The sequence below is a fragment of the Neovison vison genome, chromosome 11, assembly GCF_020171115.1.
Source record: "Neovison vison isolate M4711 chromosome 11, ASM_NN_V1, whole genome shotgun sequence".
NCBI lineage: Eukaryota > Metazoa > Chordata > Mammalia > Carnivora > Mustelidae > Neogale > Neogale vison.
Genome location: NC_058101.1, coordinates 97,140,370 through 97,161,165, shown reverse-complemented (window position 1 = coordinate 97,161,165; position 20,796 = coordinate 97,140,370). Strand labels below are relative to the sequence as shown.

At 37.4% G+C, this 20,796-nt stretch overlaps 2 protein-coding genes across 2 annotated transcripts in view; one reads left to right on the top strand and one right to left on the bottom strand.

Annotated features, from left to right (window-relative positions):
• ZGRF1 (zinc finger GRF-type containing 1) overlaps window positions 1–20,796 on the bottom strand; it is an 83,472-nt gene that overhangs the window by 6,667 nt on the left and 56,009 nt on the right. The window contains exons 21-26 of the mRNA XM_044224226.1: window positions 20,336–20,598; window positions 17,453–17,612; window positions 12,490–12,567; window positions 12,078–12,225; window positions 7,585–7,712; window positions 4,351–4,474 (exon numbers count right to left, since the gene is read on the bottom strand). Coding sequence (XP_044080161.1) covers window positions 4,351–4,474; window positions 7,585–7,712; window positions 12,078–12,225; window positions 12,490–12,567; window positions 17,453–17,612; window positions 20,336–20,598 — 901 coding nt within the window. The remainder of the gene's footprint in view (window positions 1–4,350; window positions 4,475–7,584; window positions 7,713–12,077; window positions 12,226–12,489; window positions 12,568–17,452; window positions 17,613–20,335; window positions 20,599–20,796) is intronic.
• Window positions 18,027–18,564, top strand: LOC122889244 (60S ribosomal protein L27a-like). The gene is made up of 2 exons (XM_044224228.1): window positions 18,027–18,260; window positions 18,292–18,564. Exons 1-2 carry the CDS (start codon window positions 18,045–18,047, stop codon window positions 18,538–18,540), a joined length of 465 nt encoding a protein of 154 aa, XP_044080163.1. The 5' UTR covers window positions 18,027–18,044; the 3' UTR covers window positions 18,541–18,564.

The window sequence follows — 20,796 nt, the reverse complement described above, 5'->3', positions numbered from 1 at the left end:
CCAAACTCCAGAACTGTGAGAAATAAATCTGTTGGTTAAGCCACCCAGTATACGGTATTTTGTTATAGCAGGCTGCACAGACAAGCTACTGACAGAGAATTCAACAGGTGAAACAAAAACCTTTCCTGAAACAAAGAACGAAAAGAATTTCCACTTTGAGATAACTTATATTACAGAGTGATTAGTTACAGAAAGCTCCACCTAAGATATACTGTAGTAAGTTTATCAACTTTAAGGTTATAAAAATAGTTCTTGCATCCAAGTAGAAAATATAAATCATTACAAGGGGAAAATAATCAGTTTGGCCCCAAAATTCACAGTAATAGCAACAATTCAATAAGCCAAGGTGCCATTTACATTTAAAGGAAATAGACATTTGAAACAAAAAGAACTCAGGAAAGTAGGCATCAATGAGCCATTCTGGGAAAAAAAAAAAAAATGATGATGAAGTCCAAGGCACCCAGATGAATAAAAAGGTACTGAATTTTTTAAATATAAAACTGATTCTAAATAGCTGTACAAATTATGATTATAAAACAAAAAGAATAATGATGTAATAACTAACAAAGATAGGAACATGGGAAAGGATAAACAAAGATAGGAACATGGGAAGGGATAAAAAAAGGGTAAACCATTTCTGAAAATAAATAAATTGGAAAAAAAAAAAGGGTAAACCATGACAGCACTAGTATCTCTATCGTTTAGAGCAAAGAAATTAATCCATCTGTATAAAATCTGTTAGAGGATCTTTTAGAAAAACTCTCTTATGGATAAAGAAATATTTATTTGAGATTTAATTTTTTCTAGTTTCATTTCAGTTTTTCTCCTCTGCTAAGAAAGTACAGATTATTGGAAGTTCAAACAGCAAAATAACCCCCTAAATGCAATTTAAACTAGCAAGAATAGGGGTGCCTGGGAGGCTCAGTTGTTGAAGTGTCTGCCTCCAGCTCAGGTCATGATCCTGGGGTTCTGGGATAGTGTCCCACATCAGGGGGTCTGCTTCTCCCTCTTTCCCTGACCCTGCCCCAGCTTGTGCACGCTGTCTCTCTCTCACTCTCTCAAATAAATAAATAAAATCTTTGAAAAAGAATAAGCTAGCAACAATGAAAATTAATTAATAATAAACTAGCAACAATGATAATGTTTTTCTTTCGACAACAGATTTTCTATAACTCTTTTGGGTCATATTTTAATCTTCTGCTTTTAAAATAGCTCGATTTAGATTATTGCATCAAAACAATAGTAATAATGAATAGGTACAAAAATTATGGTATATTCATACAATGAAACATTATTCAGCCATAAAAAAGTAATTAAATCATATGCACCAATCAAATAGAATGGAGGATTTAGAAATAAACCCACACAAAGTCAACTGATTTTTAACAAGGGTGCCAAAACCATTCAATGGGGAAAGGACTGTTTTTTCAACAAATGGTGCTGGGAAAACAGGATATCTGCAAGGAAAAGAAAAAGTTGATCTGTACCTTATATACCATCTACAAAAATTAACTCAAAAGGGCTAAAAGAATTACATGTAAGAGCCGAAACTGTAACATTCTTAGAAGAAAACACTGGGGGAAGTCAGTATGACACTGGACTGGGCAACAATTTCATGGCTATGACACCAAAATCATAAGTGACATAAGGAAAAAATAGACAAATTGGACTTCATCAAAATTACACACTTTTGTGCATCTAAGGATACTGTCAAGGGGCACTTGGATGGCTTAGTTGGTTAAGCATCCACCTCTTGATTTGGGGTCAGGTTATGATCTCAGGGTCATGAGATTGCACCCCATGTCAAACTCCACAGTGGCCTGGAGCCTACTTCAGATTCTCTGTCCCTCTGCCTACCCCCCAATTGACTTGCTCATACAAGTTCTCTCAAAAAAAAAAAAAAAAAGAAAAAAAAATATTGTCAAGAAAACAAAGACTACCTAAGAATGGAAGAAAGCATTTGCAAATAAGGGTTTAATATCCAGAAAATATAAAGAACATACACAACTCAACATCAAAAAAACAAACATCCCAATTAAAAATTGGGCAAAATATTTCAATAAACATTTTTCCAAAGATAAGCACATGCAAAAATGCTTAATGTCCTTATTCATTAGGGAAACCACAATGAGAGAGCTTCTTCACATCTATTAGGAGAGCTATTATTTAAAAAGCCCCAAAAATATAAAACAAAAAAAAACAAATATTGGTGAAGATGTGGAGAAACTGGAACATTTTGTTGAGAAATTCCTGTAGGGAATGTAAATGGTATAGCTGATATGGAAAACAGTTTGGCAGTTCCTCAAAAAGTTAAACACAAAATTATCAAGGATGTGGAGAATGGAGAAACTTCTTACACTGGGAATGCAAACCGATGCAGCCACCCTGAAAAACTGTATGGACATTCCTCAAAAAGTTAAAAATAGAACTACTATGTGATCCAGGGTATTTGCACTTCAATCCAATACAAAATACAAATATAATACAATAAAATACAAATACAAAATACAAATATAATACAAATAAAATACAAATGCAAAATATAAAAATACAAAAACACGAATTCAAAGGCATACATGCACCCTGATGTTTACAGCAGCATTATCTACAATAACCAAACTATGGAAATAACACAAGTGTCAACTGACTGATGAATGGAAAAAGAAAATGTGATATAGGTATATATAGATATATATAGATATATATAGGTATATAGATACACACACACACACACACAATGGAATATTATTACTCAGTCACACACACACACACAAAAGAATGGAACCTTCCCATTTACAATGACAGGGATGGAACTAGAGAGTATAATGCTAAGCAAAATAAGTCAGAGAAAGATAAATACCATTTGATTTCACTCATCTGTGGAATTTAAGTAACAAAACAAGCAAAGGGGAAAGAAAGAGGCAAACCAAGAAACAGACTCAACTACAGAGAACAAACTGATGGCTATTAGAGGGGGGGTGGATAGTGGGATGTGTTAAATAGGTGGTGGGGAGTAAGGAGGGCACTTGTGAGAAGTACTTTGTGTTGTATGGAAGTGGGGAATTACTATACAGTACATGTGTATTTTAACTAACTGGATTTGAATAAAGACTTAAAAAAGAAAATGGATTTTAAAAAACCATGAAATTATTGTATGACCCAGTAGTAACACTTCTGGGTACATAATCAAAAGAACTGAAAGCAAAGACTTGAATAGGTATTTATATACCAATGTTTATAACACCATTATTCACAGTAGCTGAAAGATAGAAACAACCCACGTATCCATCCATAGATGAGTGAATAAATAAGATGTGGTATTACACATAATGGAATATTATTTGGCCTTAACAAAGAATGAAATTCTGACACATACCAGATGAACCTTGAATGTATTATGCTAAGTAAATAAGCCAAACACAAATGGATAAATATTGTATGATTCTACTTATATAAACACCCAGAGTAGGCAAATTCATAGAGAAAGAAAGTAGAATAGAGGTTATCAGCTCAGGAAAGAAGCATATTAAATAATGGGTACAAAGTTTCTGTTGGGATAATGAAAAAGTTCTAGAAATGAGCAGGGCAATGGCTGCACTACGTTATGAATGTACTTTTAAAAAATGTAATATAGTACGGACATATGCTACAGTGTGGATGAACCTCAACAACACTGCTAAGTGACAGAAGCCAGGCACAAAAGGTCACATATTGTATAAATTCCAAATTGTATGATACGAAAGTTGTAAGACTGTATGATATAAAATCCCCTGAAGAGATAAATCTATGTAGACTAAAAATGGACTGGTGGTTGCCAGGGCTGGAAGAAGGAGGAAATGGACAGTAACTGTTCAAGGAGTATGGGATTTTATCTTGGGGGGATAAAAATATGTTGAAACTAGAGAGAGGTCATTACACAGGATTGTGAATGTACTAAATGTCACTGACTTATTTAGTTTAAAATGGTTAATTTTATGTTATGTGAATGTTACCTCAATTTAAAAATATATTAATAATTAATTTTTAAAATTCTTTTAAATGTGAAGCAGCACTCTGCAACAGCTCTACAATAGGGGACAGGGATAATAGAGACATTATAGAGTTTTTTAAATTTTAGAGCAAAAGCAATGCATTTACTACCCACTACTAAAGTACATGGGGAAAAGATTAATTTTATAAAAGGGCATTCAAATTACAGGGTTCTACTTATCTTTAAGAGGGGTACTTTCTAAACAATTACAGTTAAAATTATTTTAGGGCATGGGGGTAGTTCTAATATTTTCATTATCTATCAATCTACACAGTGTATAATCAATAAATTATAATTTTGTATGAAGTCAGCAGTAGTACCATTAAGCAAAGCCGATCAAAAAGAGTTTGTTCCAATCCTTTTTCATGAGCTGCATCAGAACCCTGAATAGTAGGAGGAAGCTGTTTGGGATCTCCAACAAGAATCAGCTTTTCACACTCAAACCTAAAAACAGAATTCCAAAAGTTAATCTAAGCAACAACAAAAAAGGATGCATTGATATCACTTATTGCACTATTTTTTTTTTTAAGATTAATTTATCTGAGAGAGAGAGAGAAAGGGCAGGGGTGGGGGAGCAGAGGCGGAGGAGGAGAGTGGGAGAAACTTAAGCAGACTCCTCATTGAGCCCAGAGCCCAGTGAGGCTCAACGGGGCTCTATCTCATGACCCTGAGATAATGACCTTAGGCCCAAACCAAGAGTCAGAGACTTCACCAACGGTGCCGCCCACATGCCCCTTATTGCATGATTTTCTAACATGTATTTCAAAGAACTGGAATATCACAAAGAGTTCTAGGAACTGGGGTACCTAGCTTGCTCAGTCAGTAGAATATGTGACTCTTGATCTCAGGGTTTTGAGTTCGAGCCCCATACTGGGTATAGAGATTACTCAAAAATAAAAAAATCTTTAAAAAAAAAAAAAAAAAAAGAAGTTCTGGTAACCAACAAGGCTTGATAATGCTAATAAATGTATTAAAAGGATTTGAAGTTATTCAGTTAAAACTCCTTTACAACTTTTTTCCACATAAAACTCCCTAAATGGGGCACCTGGGTGGCTCAGTGGGTTTAAGCCTCTGCCTTTGGCTCAGGTCATGATCCCAGGGTTCTGGGATGGAGCCCCGCATCTGGCTTTCTACTCAGCAGGAAGCCTGCTTCCTCCTCTCTCTCTCTCTGCCAGCCTCTGCCTACTTGTGACCTCTGTCTGAGGAATAAATAAATAAATAAATCTTTCAAAAAAAAAAAAAACTTGCTAAATGTCTGCCTGCCTCTGCATGGAATTAGCATTTTGCAGAACACATTTTGAAACAATGACTTTTAAATCCTGTAAACTCCGAGGCTTTCTTAAAAGTCATTTGGCTTAAACTCTTGTTTTAGAGATGAAGTAAATTAGGCTCCTGGGGCTAATGTCTTTCTAAATAGAGGTAGGATATCATGGGAAAATGTCTGGTTTTCGTAGAAAAGTCTATATCCAAATCTCAGCTCTATTGTATTCTGTGGACACAAGTTATTCAACTTCTCCAAGCTTCAGTATTCTGACTGGTAACTGGACGTATTAATACCTTGCAAAACGGTTGTAAGGACTTAGCGAAGTATATAATGTGCTTAATATACAGTAGGTGCTCCAAAGTATTACTCCTCTATCCTCCATGCAACGCCTTACTGTTCCTCCATTCCTGGCTCCTGAGTAGGGTGACCAACTCACCCTGGTTTGCCCAGGACTGTCCCAGTTTAAACTAAAATTCCTACAATGAAGGACCTCCAAGTCCCAGGGAAAACATACTAATTGGTACCCTGCTCCCTCATTAAGCACGGATAGAGCAAGGACTAGAACTCAGGTCTACGGGGTCCAAGTTTAGCACTTTCTCTATCACCTTTAGGATCCCTCAATTAGAAATGTTTTAAAAGCATAATGTTTCAATTAGCTGATACAGCTTAGAAGATGTCATAGTCTTCTAAATTTTAGTACACGAATTTTTAACTTATTTTTCTTTATATACTTTATATCCTTTCATAATATAATTTTCAGAACCTAAACACTGGAATTTTAACAAATTAAGTTAACATTCTTCAATAGCTTAGGTTCTCAAAGTAGGACTAAAATGGAACCTTTAATCTAGCTGGGAAATCTGTAAAGTCCTAGTAGAATCCTAGCACGAGAGCTATCAAGGCTTTGAAAATTATGTAATCTGGGGTGCCTGGGTGACTCAGGTGGAAAAGTGTCTCACTCTTGATTTCGGCTCAGGTCCTCATCCTGGGGTCCTGAGATCAAGCCCTGTGTCAGGCTCTGTGCTTAACGGAGAATCTGCTCTCTTCCTCTCTTTTCCCTAGCCCCACTTATGTTCTCTCTTCCTTTTTAAGATTGATTTTATTTATTTGTTTGTTTGACAGAGAGAGACACAATGAGAGCAGGAACACAAGCAGGATGAGTGGGAGAGGGAGAAGCAGGCTTCCCACTGAGCAGGGAGCCCCATGCAGGGCTCCATCCCAGGACCTGAGCCCAAGGCATATGTTTAACGACTGAGCCACCCAGGCACCCCACCCCTCAAATAAATAAATCTTCAAAAAAAATTATGTGATCTATCACCAGGGAGATACAAATCAAAACTATAATGAGATACCACCTCATACCTATTAGAATGGTTAAAATCAACGTAAGAAACAGTGAAACTGGTGAGAATGTGGAGAAAGAAGAACCTTCTTGCACTGTGGGTGGGAATGCAAACTAGTACAGCCACTGTGGAAAACCGTGGAGGTCCCTCAAAAAATTAAAAGCAGAACTACCCTATGATCTAGCAATTGCACTACTGGGTATTTGCTCAAAGAATACAAAAACACTAATTCAAAGGGATAATACACCCTTATGTTTATAGCGGCATTATTTATAATAGCCAAGATATGGAAGCTGCCCAAATGTCCATCAACTGATGAATGGATAAATAAGTGGTATCTACATATACAACAGATGGATGTATATGTAGATACATATACAATATAGATGGACTAGAGGGTACAATGCTAAGAAAAGTAAGTCAATCAGAGAAAGAGGAATACCATATGATTTCATTCATATGTGGAATTTAAGAAATAAAACAAACAAAGGGAAAAAATAAGAAAGAGACAAATCAAGAAACGGACTTTTCGTTATAGAGCACAAACCAATGGTTACCAGAGGGGAGGCCGGTTGCAGGTGGGCTGGGAGGAGAGGGCTAAACAGATGATGGGGATTAAGGAGGCACTTGCGATGAGCACAGGGTGTTACACGGAAGTGCTGAATCACTATATTTTACACCTGAAACTAATATTATACTGTATGTTAACTAACTGGAGTTAAAGTTAAAACTTCAAAAAAAGAATTACATGATCCAAATGTCTCAACTGTGATCTAACAAAATCTTGACACATTAACCAAATCCCCCCAAATTATCTTCTGCATTCTTTTAAATGAGTTTAGTACCTAAATTACTAAGAATTTTCACACAAGTTTGGTAAGAGTTTGAAGTGAGAAATTATTTGAAATAATTGTGAAATCTGTGTTTTTCAGAAATGTTTAGGTTACCTTGCAATAGGAAGGAGAGAGGCCGGTTCAGTTATCTGACTACACTCATCCAGCACAACTACAGGAAATTTAAGATCATTCATGCATGGGAACGGGCAGGCTGCACAGGTAACTCCAACTACTCGTACCTTTATTACAACAAGAATATTATTAATTAACAACTTTTTGAGAAAACAAGATAATGAATTTACCAAAGAACTTGTAAAGTTAAAATCAGAAATGAGCTGTCCGAATTTAATTACTGGCAATCAAGAATCACAAGTCACTTTACCTCCACATTTTTATTATTTCCACATAGGAAATGGAAATCACAGAACAAAGGCTACTTAAGTCACAAGTCCCTTAACAAGAACAAATAAAAGGCACACTTTGATATTTACTATGAAGGTATTATATTATCAAGGATTTTAAAAATATTAAGGATGACATATATGTCATCCTTCTAGAGGAAGCTGGATAAACACATCATCCATTACTATTATCAATACAGGCCAAAGTTCTCCACAAAGAGCACTGAACACGCTAATGAACTGTACTTTGCTTTACCTTCAAGCATGTTAGGATTTTGACTTATTTTAGAAAGTAAAAATGTCTATTTCTAAACAACAGTAAATTAAAGTGTACTTGTGGTCTGTAAGCATATTTGAATCTTATAATTCTCAAATATTATAGCAGAAAACCATTATTCTCAAGGCAAAAAGCCTAATTTAAAAAAGCTAACATTTAATCTCTGGAACTAAATATAAACAAAAGGAAAATCACTGAATTTTCTGACTAGCTGTGGTCAATTGCCCCTGTAGTCTAATAGCTACATACATACACACACACACACACACACACACTCACTCACTCACTCATACACACATACACACATGCATATATAATTTTTTTTCCCCTCTTAACAATCTGGAGAATAATTCCATTTCCTTTTTTTTTTTTTTTTTAAGATTTTATTTATTTATTTGACAGGGAGAGAGATAGTGAGAGGGAATACAAGCAGGGGGAGTGGGAAAAGGGAGAAGCAGGCTTCCCACTGAGCAGGGAGCCCGTGAGCAGGGAGCCTGACGACGCAGGGATCGATCCCAGGATCCTGGGATCATGACCTGAGCGGAAGGCAGACAGTTAAGGACTGAGCCACCCAGGCGCCTCTATAATTCCACTTCTTAGTAGCAAGGGCAGTCCACAAAAATGGACCATATTTTTTGTCAACAAACGTGACTGACAAAAATATGCTTTACAAATTAAATACTACCTCCATAGATCCCATAAAACAAGAAATATTATATACATTATATACATTAATAATAACATTTATCACATATATTAGCTCTGTCAGTTAGATTTTCCTTTTGTTAAAAACAAGAACAAGGGGCACCTGGGTGGCTCAGTGGGTTAAGCCGCTGCCTTTGGCTCAGGTCATGATCGCAGAGTCCTGGGATCGAGCCCCGTATCGGGCTCTCTGCTCGGCTGGGAGCCTGCTTCCTTCTCTCTCTCTCTGCCTGCCTCTCTGCCTGCTTGTGATCTCTCTGTCAAATAAATGAGTGAAATCTTTAAAAAAAAAAAAACAAGAACAAAATCATGAAGCCACATTTATGTTAGAAACTCCATACTTGGGGCGCCTGGGTGGCTCAGTGGGTTAAAGCCTCTGCTTTCGGCTTGGGTCATGATCCCAGGGTCCTGGGATTGAGTCCCACATTGGGCTCTCTGCTTCCTCCTCTCTCTCTCTGCCTGCCTCTCTGCCTACTTGTGATCTGTCAAATAAATAAACAAAAAAAATCTTAAAAAAAAAAAAAAAAACTCCATACTTTTTAGTCAGCTCTTTTAATATGATCCAGCAGAAGACACCACTATAGCAGTATACACTGCTCATGTTATCACTTTCAAATATCATTCATTATTTAATTTCTGGAAACTATACCTGATAAAGACAACCTTAGACTAAGAACCTGAAAGTTGTGAACCAGGAAGCAATTTTTTTTAAAGAAATATCTAGTACAAAAACCTAAAGAACTAAGGTTTCTTTAAAATATTATATGATTTCTATCTTTAATTTGTTATATTGCTAAGATTCTAATCACAGAAGAAATTTTATTACTGATCTAGAAAATAGCAATTAAACTATGAAGCATTTTTAAAATTTAATTTTATTGTAAAGACACATCACTTTAGAAATGTACTAGCTCTGAATGCCTAATTGGAGCTTGGAAATTTGCTAGACAAAAAAAATTTTTTTTAAAAGATTTTATTTATTTATTTGACAGACAGAAATCACAAGTAGGCAGAAAAGTAGGCAGATAGGAGAGGGTGGGGAAGCAGGCTCCCTGCTGAGCAGAGAGGCCAATGCACGGTTCAATCCCAGGACCCTGGGATCATGACCTGAGCAGAGGCTTTAATGCACTGAGCCACCCAGGTTCCCTGTTAGACAAAACTTTTTAAAAAATGTTTCCTTTAAAAGAGTTTTCACTGGGGCACCTGGGTGGCTCAGTCAGTTGTAAATCTGACTCTTGGTTTCAGCTCAGGTCATGATCTCATGGGTCATGAGATCGAGCCCTGTATCAAGCTCCAAACTCCGCAGGGAGTCTGCTTAAAGACTCTCTCCCTCTGCCCCTCCCCTCACACACATGTGCATGCAGACATGTATGCACTCTCTCTTTAAAATACATAACTCTTGGGGTGCCTGGGTGGCTCAGTGGGTTAAAGTCTCTGCCTTTGGTTCAGGTCAGGATCCCGGGGTCCTGGGACCGAGCCCCACATCGGGCTCTCTGCTGAGCGGGGAACCTGCTTCCTCCTCTCTCTCTCTCCCTATTTGTGATCTCTGTCAAATAAATAAATAAAATCTTAAAAAAAAAAAAAAAGCCTCTGCCTTTGGCTCAGGTCATGATCTTAGGGTCCTGGGATCGAGCCCCGCCTCGGGGTCTCTACTCAGCGGGGAGTCTGCTTCTCCCTCTCTGCCTGCCTCTCTGCCTACTTGTGATCTCTGTCTGTCAAATAAATAAATAAAATCTTTTTAAAAAAAAGCAAAATACATAAATCTTTAAAAATAAATAAATAAAAGAGTTTTCATTTGTAAACAGATAATACCAATGAGCAATAGACTATGCTATCTGGGCTTTCACATAGAAAATTATCAAAGAAAAAAGAAAATTATCAAAGAAATCATTAATGATCATTCTTACATATCAATATTATGTTGGATAAGCGAGTAAAATGATAATTTACATAAATGACTAATTTGCATGAATTGAACCCAGTCAAAATAAGCCCTTCTGGATTTAGCTGGGGAAAAGGAAGGAGTTAACTCTATAACTCAAAGTAACAGAAAGCTAGTCTGAAGTCTTCTGAGGACTTCTATAACCAAAACTTGTAGATTGGTTATTATTTGCAATTTCTCCCTCCCTCCCTGTGAGAGTATTACATATCCATACCCTTTACCATGTGACTTTGCAGAGAGAGAGAGATAGGGGGAGTATATTTCCACCAGAGAGAGATAGGGGGAGTATATTTCCCTGTCCCACTAAATGTTAGGCTTGGCCATATGACTTGTTGCAGCAAATGGAGTATTAGCAGACATGACATGAACAAAAGTTTTAAATGTATTTGTGTGATCTAGGCTTCCTTCTTGAACTTCTGCCATCTGTCAGAAGACCATCATACCATCGGCAGTTGTTCTCAGAATAAGAGATCTGAACCAAAGCCTCAAGCTGGGCCTTGCCAACTGACCTTTAGAGTCATAATTTTGTTATCTTAAAGTATTGAGATTTTGTTTGTTAAGCAGCATTACTACTGAAATAGCTACACAATATGGGGACCCAAGTATGCTGATTTTTCTGAATCTCTTGCATAAAGTAACCAATGTCTACATGGTCCAAGAAGTCAACAACCCTCTTTTCTTCCCTTTCTCTTTCTTTTCCTCATGCTCTCCTTTCACTGGAGGAGGCTACTGACTGACTTCTTTCTCTTCAGCTACCAGCTGAAGGAAGCTGCCCAGATCAAAAGGTGATAAAGGGCTGTGGCTACTTGTTACAGCTTGAGATCCTGTGTGTCCAGTCTTGGCTTCTAAAACTTAGAAGAAAGTATATGAACCTCCTAGATTCTCAGATATAGACAAACCCTGAAAGGCTTGGCTTTCTAGGAAGGCATTAAAGACAAATTTTGCACAGGGTCAGACCTTCTTTTCCTTCCCCATTTCACCTAGAAAAAACCCAAATTTCATTTAACTTGCCAGGAAATCTATTCCCATTTCTTCTCTTTCCTCTTTGAGCTTATAAAAAGATATACAAATACAGAAGAGGAGAAAGGATATCTCATTCATGGTTGGATCTGTTCACAAATTTGAAGAATGTTTTGCAATAAGATAAAACATGCACTGGATAGACATACACATACTTTTAATTTGACTCTAAACTATCACTGTTTTACTTAAATAAAATATTCTTCATTAACAGGAATAAAAGAATTCTGAGTAGTATATACAAATTAAGAAACAAACTTACCTGCTTCAGCAGGGTTTTATTGGTCCCCAGTTTATGCTGTTCAATACTTTTTCTGACATAGACCCTTTCCAGAGGAGTCAAGTCTTCTTTCATTAGTGCATGTAGTTCTTTCAGTTGTTCATTTTCACTTTCTGAGCCAGCATGCAAACTAAAAAAAGAATTACATAAAAGAATACCCCTCTCTTTTTTCCAAATTAACATATAATGTATTATTTGTTTCTGGGGTTAGGAATATCCCTCTTTATCCCATTTTCACAACATTAGAAAAAAGTAAAATAGAGATTTTCTAAGTTAACAATGACAACAAAAAAGATAAAGCTTTCTCCACTCTTTTACAAAAACCAAACTTAAAATTATATAAAATTATTATACTTCTTTGAGCACTCTGACTTTTGAAAATCAGTGTTCTTACCTATAAGGTAAAACTGGCTTGGCAATCTTCCTGACACTCCCAACTCTGACAAACTTTTCAAAGCCAAGACTGAGAAGCCTTGAAAGAAAACAAGATCAAATAGATTCTGATTATTTAGAAGAATTTATAAAGCAAAGTTTCACCTAATATTTATGTTATTAAAATTATTTTTGTGTAACAGTGTATTTTATAGTTATAGAATTCAACCTGATGTGACTAAATGCGGTAAATGCAATGTAGCTAAAAACTTTTTAATATAATGCATTTTATAAAGAATTTTTAAATTATACTGAAGGTTCATTAAATGTTTCTAAAATACTGATGTTGGGGCACCTGGGTGGCTCAGTGGGTTAAGCCTCTGCCTTTGGCTCAGATCCTGATCTCAGGGTCCTGGGATCGAGCCCCACACTGTGCTCCCTGTTCAGTGGGGAGCCCGCTTCCCTTCCTCTCTCTCTGCCTGCCTCTCTGCCTCCTTGTGATCTCTGTCTGTCAAATAAGTAAATTAAATTTAAAAAAAAAAAAAAAGAAAAAGACTCTCTCACTGTCTCTCTCTCTCTCAAATAAATAAATAAAATCTTTAAAAAAAAAAAAAAAAAAAAAGGGACGCCTGGGTGGCTCAGTTGGTTGGACGACTGCCTTCGGCTCAGGGCGTGGTCCTGGAGTCCCGGGATCGAGTCCCGCATCGGGCTCCCAGCTCCATGGGGAGTCTGCCTCGCTCTCTGACCTTCTCCTCGCTCGTGCTCTCTCTCACTGTCTCTCTCTCTCTCAAATAAATAAATAAAATCTTTAAAAAAAAAAAAAAAAAGAAAAAGAAAAGAAAATACTGATGTTAGTATTTATCACAAATAAAACTGTCTCTGACATAATAATATGGAAAATAGCTACCATATACTTAGCATCAGCATTTATTAGGAATGCGTGCCCTACTTTTACATACATTATCTCATTTAATACTCATTACAGCTCTGCATGATAGTACTCATTCTATAGATGAGGACTCCAAAGATGAGGTACTTTGCTGAGGCCACAGAGCTAATAAGTAGAGTCAGCCATGATTCAGCCTAGGCAAGTCTGTCTACCTTCGAAAGCTATGATCATTCTTCTACATACATCATCCCCAATTAGGGCTTTGTGTAGAAGCCACTCTCACCTACCTTTCCGTCTCATTTATCTTAGAGCTCTGGCTCTAGGCTAGGAACAGAGTAGGGATCTCAATGAATATCCAGTTCCCTACAACATCTTCTGTCACCTCAAATGGGAATTTAAAGTGCTAGAAAGCTAAATAAAGTATAGCTTTCCACACATAGTTTTCCTAAATAATTTGGAAGCAGTTTGTTTAATGTCAATACATGGATAAATTGCAACTTCTGCATATTTCATAGTCCTCATCTTGACAGTCAGTCTCAAAACACAGATTACATTTTTTCAATGCAATTTGTGTTAATTCTGTGATAACAGAGTATGCAGTATCCTCATCATACCACTAAAATAGGGTAAAAAGTATGTTTTTTGAGGGTACCTCGTTCACTCTGTCAGTTAAGCATCCTCTTGCTTTGGGCTCAGGTCATGATCTCAAGGTTATGAGATGAGCCTTACCTCAGGCTCTGCACTTAGCTGAAATCTGTCTGTCTCTCTCCCTCTGCTCCTCCCCCCACCTCACACATTCTCTTTCTCTCTAAAATACATAAAATCTTTAAAAAAAAAAAAAGTAATTTTATTTCTTCCCAAGAAACTCTTTGTCCCATCCTGTCCATTACTGCCACAGTACATTGTCCAAATGTATTGCTAAATGTTATTTTAATGTGTGAGTCTAGCCTATATGCAGTTGAGGTATATATCCTAATTATAGATCCATATTTCTCAGGTCCTTATCAAAGGCTTAAACATTGGAGAATTTCTCCTAAATGTTTTAGTATTCAGTACTTACCTTCCTTCTTCATTCTAACTTTATGATTTTTCTAACTTTTCTAACAGACTACAGTTAAATTTTCATCTCAAGCTGAGCAGTCTAAAGCTTTTTCCTGTTTAGCCCCCAAGTAACTCCTCATTTTCTTGAATCAAGAAATGTACTCAGGGCGCCTGGGTGGCTCAGTTGGTTGAGCAACTGCCTTCGTCTCAGGTCATGATCCTGGAGTCCTAGGATCGAGTCCCACATCAGGCTCCCTGCTCGGCAGGGAGTCTGCTTCTCCTGCTGACCTCTCTCCTCTCATGCTCTCTCTCAAATAAATAAATAAAATCTTAAAAAAAAGAAAAAGAAATGTATTCAATCTCTGTTTTAGATTACTTAGAAGACTGTACACTGGCAGATCCTTTCTGAAGGACAATTTTGAAAAATAAATTAGGAAGCTTAGAAAATATTTACATCTTGTGGTGCCTGGCTGGCTCAGTCAGTAAGCAAGCAACTCTTGATCTCAGGGTTGTGAGATTTTAAAAAAAAAAAAAAAAAAAAAAAAATTATGGGCACTTGAGTGACTCAGTCAGTTAAGTGCTGACTGTTGATTTCAGCTCAGGTTATGATCTCAGGGCCATGGGATTGAGCCCCACATCAGGCTCCTCACTCCTTGCTCAGTGTGGAGCCTGCTTAAAATTCATTTTCTCCCTTTCTCTGCATCTTCCTCACCCCCCTGTATGCAAAATGTGTGTGCTCTCTCTCACTCTCTCAAATAAATCAATAAATCTTAAAAAAATAAAATTTACATCTTTTATTCTAGGCCTGAGACTTTTCTTTAAGGAAAGAATCAGAAATGGAGACAGATTAATATTTAAGGATCTTTACTGCAATATTATTTAAAATGGCAAAAATCTAAAAAAAGTTTACCAATCAAAAATTGCTTGATTAGGAGTTCCTGGCTGGCTTAGTCGGAGAAACGTGGGACTCTTGATCTCGGGGTCCTGAGTTCAAGCCCCATGTTAGATGTAGAGATTACTTAAATATAACTTTAAAAAAATTGCTTAATTAAAGTATAAGCATATCATTGCATTGCATATGACAAAGTTGAGAAAAATTGTTTTTTCTAAAAAGATGCAATAACATAAATAATCTTTTTTAAAAGATTTTATTTATTCATTTTAGAGAGTGAGCAAGAGCGTGTGAGAGCAGAGGAGGGGCAGAGGGAGAGAGAGAAAAAATCTGAAGCAGACTCTGCACTGAGCTCAGAGTCCCCATGTGGGGTTGGATCCCACAACACTGAGCTGAAACCAAGGGACAGACATTTAACAAACTGGGCTACCCAGGCGCCCCAATACTTTATGTGAAAAAAACAGGACACAAAATACTACATTATGTTGAATGCTAAGTATGGAAAATAAATGAGTATTTGTGTATGCCTTAAAAATCTGTAAAGAAATATATTATCTGTATAGTCTGCATATTTTCCACCTTAAGCATTCATTTATGTAATTATAAAAGTTAATTTTTAAAAAGCCTACACATTTTAAAATGAGTTCTTTCTTCTAATCAAACTTTGTCATTTATGTCAAAATTATGTCAATAAGTTATTGGGATTTTGGTAAAATATGTAATATTTTCTTTGCATTTAAAAAAAATTTTTTTAAGTATCGTATTTATTTTAGAGAGAAAGAGAAAGGGAGAGAGAGGATGCGTGACTAGGGAGAGGGGCAGAAGGAGGGAGAAGAACAAGCAGATTCTACATTTAGGGCAGAGCCCAAGACAGGGCTTGATCTCATGACCCTGAGATCATGACCTGAGCCAGAATTAAGAATCAGATACTTAACTGCTTAATTGACTGAGCCACACAGTGCTCCTGTCTTTGCATTTTCAATAAAATTTTACACAATGACAAAAATTTTATACCTGCAAGACAGATTATGATTGCCTTCCTTAGATCCCTATTACTAAAATAAAAAATTAATTTGACTAAACTGATCAGCTATTTTACTATTATAGGTTCATACAGACGGGCATTTAAGAACGACCTATAAGTTGGTTCAGCAATTTTAGCCCACTTCCAAGGTTCTTGAGTCAGGAACAAATGACTTTTATTCATGGCACTGGTAACAGCATAAGCAACCACAAATATGCACTGGTATCCCTTGGTCCCCAAGTCCAGTGGAAAGACACAGAAGGTCCAGATAGATTCTTACACATGCATTGTGTTGAGCTGCAGAAAAGAAACACTGAACTCGGAGAGCCACTCTTCTTATAACAATCAGTAAGCAAATCTGCTCTTTGTCTTGGAGGGAGACACTACCTTGTCAATCAAGGCTGCTTGCTGCAAACATAACACTGAGAAATGTCTTGGGTAATCGTGGTCAGGGCTTTGCATCCTTAACATCCCAGGAGGGATGCTCAGGGTCCCAGGGAAGATTGCCTCCCTCAACAATATACCCTTTAGCCCTACATGACCAAGCTTAATTTTTAGTGAGTATCCTGTCCTTGTACCAACATGGTCAGGTTTGGTATTTGATTTTATCATATTTACAACCTAGTAAGTTAGTTTATTACTCTTTCATTGATGCTCTCTCAGTCAGAGACTAAGGCCTTGAATTTTTGACATGCCCAGCAAAAATATGCATGGACACTCAGGGCCCATGGTGGATTGTCTCTCTCAACAATAACCTAAAATACTAACTACTTAGGGCCTCCTGGTTGGCTCAGTTGGAGGAACATGTGACTCTTGATCTTGGCGTCCTGAGTTCAAGCCCCATGCTAGAGGCAGAGTTACTTAAATAAATAAAACTTTTAAAATTTTAAAATAGAATAAAATAATAAAATATTAGCTATTTATTTTCTTAAAGATTTTATTTATTCATTTGACAGAGATCACAGGCAGGCAGAGAGGCAGGCAGAGAGAGAGAGGAGGAAGCAAGCTCCCCAATGAGCAGAGAGCAGATTCGGGGCTCAATCCCAGGACCCTGGGATCTCTGCTGAAGACAGAGGCCTTAACCCACTGAGCCACCCAGGCACCCCAATTAGCTATTTAAATATACTAGTCATACGTACCCAAGAAGTACTCTGTCCACAGCTACATTAGTGGAAGAAGAAATGAGAAGTTTCCATGGTCTTGCGTTTCCAACTGTAGGAACTTCACTCTTTTCAAACAGCTGTACAAAAAACAAAATCACCACTGCCAGCAAATAACTCTTTCCTGCTCCAAAAACACCTAATTATTTTGAAGGAAGGAGAAAAAAATAAAGGCAATACTATAAATAAATTTCTGAAAGCACAAGAAACATTTCATCCATCTGCCTTCCTTTCTCCTTTGTTTAAATTAATTTGTTCAAAAAACATTCATTGAGTTACCACTATGTGCTTAGCAGAGGGCATAAGTAGATAGATAACCAAAGACTTCCATATTTAATGAGACCCTAGACAAAGTAAAGGAACAATGATAAAGTAGTGTAAGTAAAAAAGAACATTTCTTCTTTTGCCATTTAAAAATTTATGGTATGTATAAAAGAACATTTCTTTCTGCTTTGGTGGAGATGGGAATGTTTCCTAAAAATAAGAAGTACAGAACTAAGTCTTTCAGCATAAGATATCTAGACTGCTTAAAGAAAGGTCACTCTAGCCCTTTTCTGTCTGGGCTGCCGACATGCCTTCCAGACTGAGGAAGACCCGGAAACTTCGGGGCCACCTGAGCCACGGCCACGGCCGCATCGGCAAGCACCGGAAGCACCCAGGAGGCCGGGGTAATGCTGGTGGCATGCATCACCACAGGATCAACTTCGACAAATATCACCCAGGTTACTTTGGAAAAGTTGGTATGAGACATTACCACTTAAAGAGGAACCAGAGCTTCTGCCCAACTGTCAACCTTGGCATTGGTGGTTCAGTGGTAGAATTCTCGCCTGCCAACTGTCAACCTTGATAAACTGTGGACCTTAGTCAGTGAGCAGACACGAGTAAATGCCGCCAAAAACAAGACTGGAGCTGCTCCTATCATTGATGTGGTGCGATCCGGCTACTACAAAGTTTTGGGAAAGGGGAAACTCCCAAAACAGCCTGTCATCGTGAAGGCCAAATTCTTCAGTAGAAGAGCAGAGGAGAAGATCAAGGGTGTCGGGGGCGCCTGTGTTCTAGTAGCCTGAAACCCCGTGGGGAGAGGTTCATTAAATGCTAACAAGTGCTTTTCAAAAAAAAAAAAAAAAAAGAAAGGTCACTCTAGGCAAAAGCATGACAAAGTATGTAGATGCTACCTATTTCTATAGAGGCTATTGCAAATAGGCAAGAGATGAGGCTGACAAGATAGGCAGGAGGATAAATCACAAGAGTTCTGCATGGTATGGCTAAAAAGTTCATTTTGTCTTGTAGGCCAGGGACAGTCCCTGGAGGATTTCAAGCAACAGAACTGACTTGGGCAGATTGTATTTTGTAAAAACTACTTGAGTGAAAATAATCACAAAAGGTAAAACTAAAGGTAGATCAATTAGAAAACTGTAGGACAATAATTGCTACAATGTTGTTAAAATACTTTAATACATGCTAACTTCCCTGAATGCCTCCCTTTCCTGAGTGCCTAAACCCTTTACTAATCAGTTAAGTCATTTAATCTTCCAGTCTAAAGAGATCAACGCTATTATCAACTCCATGGTACAAGGCAGGAAATTAAAAAGATAAGTAACCTACCCAAGATCATACAACTAATAAATAAAACAGCCAGGATATAAATCCAGGATTCTAGCTCAAGAGCCCACTCTCTTAACCAGTATATATGAAGGTATGATGAAGGCTGGGCTTAAGGGGATGCAAGTGATCTGGAGAGAAGAAAACTGGTATGAAAGAAAGGTAGACACTAGAAGGGAAACATCTCAGTAACTGATATGATGAGGGAAGATAAACAAAGAGTAGGAGGAGGATTAAGAGAGGCACTTCTTCTAGGGAGAAAGAGTAATCAAGGATGACTCCCAGATATCTAAGCTTGGTCAACAGGGTGGTGTGATACAAATCCTCAAAGTAGCACAAAACAGCTCAGTGGAGGTCTGTGAGAGGAAATGAGCCAAAGGAGTGACAGAATCTGGATAGAATGATTAGTTCTAAGAGGGGGAAAGTAAAGCTCCCTTACTGGGACAGAACCAAACGAGGTTAAAAATAGATTCAAACTTAGGTAAATTGGAGAAGAAGAGCAGGATATTGACAGGAGTTTCTGTTATAAGCTCCGTTTCCTGTTTTAGAGAAAAATCAGTTTCAGAAGAGAGTGGGGGAGGTGGGGGGGGAAGAAGAGAGTGGGGGCAAGGGCAAGGAGGATGCCCCTTATATTCTTCATATAAGAATGAAGGTTTAGGGGGCGCCTGGGTGGTTCAGTGGGTTAAAGCCTCTGTCTTCAGCTCAGGTCATGATCCCAGGGTTCTGGGATCAAGCCCCGTATCGAGCTCTCTGCTCAGTGGGAAGCCTGCTTCCTCCTCTCTCTCTGCCTACTTGTGATCTCTGTCTGTCAAATAAATAAATAAAATCTTTAAAAAAATAATAAATAAATAAAATGTCAAATAAATAAATAAAATCTTTTAAAAAAAAAAGAATGAAGGCTTGGAATAGCTGCTGGGGGAGGATGAAAGAGTGAGCTGACTAGGAATTAAGAAAAGGCTTTGCTGCTCAGAGTTGAAGTTCACTCTGATAGTACAACACATGGATACCTAGATCACATCTGGATGCTATAAATAATGAGTATATAATGCTACTCATTCATTAGATATGCTGCCTATTCTCCCTTTCAGGGTGGTCACTTCTACTCTTATCTAATAGTTTACTAAAGTAGGTTCAGATTCACAATAATCTATGTAGAGTTTTTCTGGTATCTTGTCTGACTAGGAAATTACAAACAGACTAAGTTACAAAAGCTTATATAACAGTTTATTTACTAGAACTATTATCTTTCTTGCTTCTTACCATGTATAATCGTGATAGGGAGGGTATGGATTTGCAGTTCCTTCACTTCTTCAACATTTTCATGGGATGCCATCATTTGAGCTATCTGAATTAAAGCTGTAGCTTGATCCTTATTTAAATTGTGTGCCTGAATTAATGCACTAGCTAACCTCAATGTTGCTTCTAGGCTGAGAAGTTCAAATTTTGTGCTGACGTTTGAGAAGGCTGGTGGGATAAAATTTCTCTTATTGACTCTCTTGTTGCTAACTGTAGTTGATGAAGACCTAGTAAAAGGCAGCAAAAAAGAGAAAAAGATTAAAAAGGAAAATAAGGGGTTTTTGAAATAAATAAACCTATTCACAGCTTAACCTTCACTGCATATGCATCACAAAGAACCTTTTCTTAAAGGTACAAATGGATATATGTCCCAATCTGAAGCGGGGGGAAAGAGAAGAGAACTAACATTTGTTGATGACCAAATA